The following is a 2,855-nucleotide window of genomic DNA, read 5'->3' on the forward strand; positions in this document are numbered from 1 at the left end:
AATTGTAGTTAAAATGTTAAAGCGAGCATTACTGAATAATATACATATATATGATGCTTGTGGAATGGATTATGTTCTTAAATTGTTTTATCTATTATTTAATATTTTAATTACAAATATTGATAGAACTGATTTTATTAAAGTAATTAAATATTTTAAAAATTGATATATTTAGTTTTAGTTTTTATGCAGTTTCATGAAATACAACACAATATCTCTCTTGTTTAATTTATATTAAATTTATATCAATTATATACAATTCTAACACATAAGATATATCTACATCTATGTAACAGTGAAGAAAAAAAATGTTTATAATTAAAAATTATAGTAACATTAAAATTAAAATTTATTATCATGAAAAATGTTAGATTTATTATGAGATGAATTTGATTAAAACATTTTTTTTTAAACTTTTTAAAATAATTTCAAATAGTATGATTTTGATGAACATTATGTTTGTTTAATACTGCAAAATTGATGTAATTAAAAAATTATAACGTATCAACTACATATACGAATTAAATGCAATTTATAATTTCTTTATTTAGAAATTGAAATTTTTAAATAATTTCTTTAAAATTATGCTTTGGAAATATATATTAAATATCAAAAAGTTAAAAAGAAACATCTAAAAACATAAGTATATAACTTATTAAAGAACAAATAACTAAATCAGAGTTTTAATTATTTTTATCTTTATAAAAAACAAGTAGATTTCATGAACAATTATTTTGTAAAAATAATATATATACTAAAATGAATATATCAATGAAATTTCTGTTATATATTATTTTCATGAAATTTTGATTATTTTCAGTATGTATAAATTTGACATTCTTTTTTTAAGTTTAAAAATGTTTCATAAAACATGTATAAAATTTACTTTGTTTTGTTAACATACTTACAATCAATTTTTTGTTACATTTAATATAATTTAAACAAGAAATAGCCGTCGTAAAACAAGTAAAATTATAGCTGATACTAAAGAAGCAATTAGAATGCTCCAAAATAAATCGTTCGATGATGACATTGTTTCTATTTGTTGATTTATTATGATGGTTGATTGCTGTTGATCTTCAGTCTCATTAATTGGTTCAACACCACGTTGTCTCAGTTGATTTTCTGAAATGCCATCTGTATTAAGTAAATAGGATGTATCAGATGTGGGTGAATCATCAGCCTAAAAATGTAATATTTAAAAATATATAAATTGAATTATCAAAGTTGATATAAGCGACATAAAAAAGTACCTTTAATGCTATTGTATTTAACATAGTTTGTTCTTCTTCTGTGATGGGTTTTTTAACAGTATTTTTAGACAACAAATCAACAACTTTGCCACACGTATCACATTGCCAATTTAAAGATCTACGATAAAAATTTTTTTAAGTATTTTTTTTCTATTTATAATATTTAGATTTAAGATTTATTTTAATTACTTTTTTGCAAGTTTCTGCCTTTCTTCTTTGCTATAATCTAAAGAACCAATTGTTCCATTTCCTGGTGTTGGCATAAAAGCAATTAAAGCCAATAAAGCTGTTCTGATGCTCCATGAAGGCTGCCATGTCTCTGGATGATGTCCAGAAATGCTGAGGCAAATCTTTTTATTAGTTTCAAAACGTCCATTAGGCTAAAAAAAAAATTCATAGACTTAATTATTCAATATATAAATTAAAAATTAAACATACTTCATATTAAAATTACTTACTGTTAAAAGTATAATATTTGGAGGTTTCATTGGATATTCTGGTGGTAATAAAATTCTACCATGATAAATACCACCTTCAAAATCTGTAGATGGTGGGCCTTGCACAGTAAAATGCCATTCAAAAAGATTGTCTTCTAAAGGAGATGCACAATATTCTTCTGTAGCTTCATGAAGTTCTTGAGCTTCCCTCATTAATCTTTTCACAGCTGAAATTTTATTTATTAGATGATATAAAACTTAGTGTGACATTACATATGGTATTGCAATAATTAAATGCATTTAGTTGTAAATATCTAAATAATACATAAAACTTATTTTTATATTAGAAATATTCTATATATATGTTGGAAAGAAAATCCAATGACACGTTATCATTAAATAACGTTAATTTATAAATAAACATTCTACGAAATTGTTATACATATACATATATATATATTGTGAATTCATAAATACAAATTATAATCGTAAAGATACAGAAATGAATGATAGAATTTGTACTTTTTTAATAACTTACCCGGGCTTTTCGCGTTGTACTTCCCTTCGAATGACATTTTTGCGAGTATGTCGACCGAGGTTAACAACTGGAATAAAAATAGTACTTGAGCTAAGTGCTATCTGTCTTGTCAGACGGCCTCGATGCATCGACGTAGCCAGTTACAATACATTCTTCACATTTTTTGTTACAATGAATTCAATTAATTGAAAAGGATACGTTGACTTAAGTATAATGACAAAAATAATTTTGACGTGGCCTAATAGGAGCGGCGCATACAAAATCCCACAAAAAATAATGTGAAAGTGGCCGCGCTTATCCCGTGCAGGCGCACTTACGTCAATTTCACCACTTGAAGTTGTTTGCTTATGAATACATGCAGAAGTTAAGTCTAAAAGTTTTATCTCCAAAAATGTCAGATATGTAGAATTTATTTAATATTATATAATCTTTGAAATTTATATCAATGTATATTCATTAAAATTTTATAAAATTATATTATATTAAATTATATTAAATTACATTAAATATTATATTATTGTTTTATTTAATATTCTTCTTATAAACACATTGCTTTTTGAAAAATTGATGTCATAAATTATAATATTATATATTTAAATTTAAAAATATTTTAAATATTAAAAAATT

General features: G+C 23.6%; 2 protein-coding genes across 6 annotated transcripts in view; one reads left to right on the forward strand and one right to left on the reverse strand.

Moving 5' to 3' along the window:
• LOC102681015 overlaps positions 1-2,855 on the forward strand; it is an 18,108-nt gene that overhangs the window by 6,038 nt on the left and 9,215 nt on the right. The gene's annotated exons all lie outside the window — the stretch shown is intronic.
• Positions 789-2,855, reverse strand: part of LOC102680885 (ubiquitin-conjugating enzyme E2 J1-like) — a 2,633-nt gene continuing 566 nt past the window's right edge. The window contains exons 1-6 of one of the 2 annotated variants that reach the window (XM_031508776.1): positions 2,427-2,549; positions 2,229-2,295; positions 1,712-1,917; positions 1,443-1,633; positions 1,254-1,371; positions 789-1,183 (exon numbers count right to left, since the gene is read on the reverse strand). In XM_031508776.1, the coding sequence (XP_031364636.1) occupies positions 938-1,183; positions 1,254-1,371; positions 1,443-1,633; positions 1,712-1,917; positions 2,229-2,265 (798 nt within the window). In that variant the 5' untranslated portion in view covers positions 2,266-2,295; positions 2,427-2,549 and the 3' untranslated portion in view covers positions 789-937. Of the gene's footprint in view, positions 1,184-1,253; positions 1,372-1,442; positions 1,634-1,711; positions 1,918-2,228; positions 2,296-2,426; positions 2,550-2,855 lie in introns of those variants that run through there. The other variant, XM_031508777.1, reaches the window with a different exon arrangement.

The sequence above is a fragment of the Apis dorsata genome, unplaced genomic scaffold (genome assembly GCF_000469605.1).
Source record: "Apis dorsata unplaced genomic scaffold, Apis dorsata 1.3 scaffold_99, whole genome shotgun sequence".
In the NCBI taxonomy this organism is placed as follows: Eukaryota; Metazoa; Arthropoda; class Insecta; order Hymenoptera; family Apidae; genus Apis; species Apis dorsata.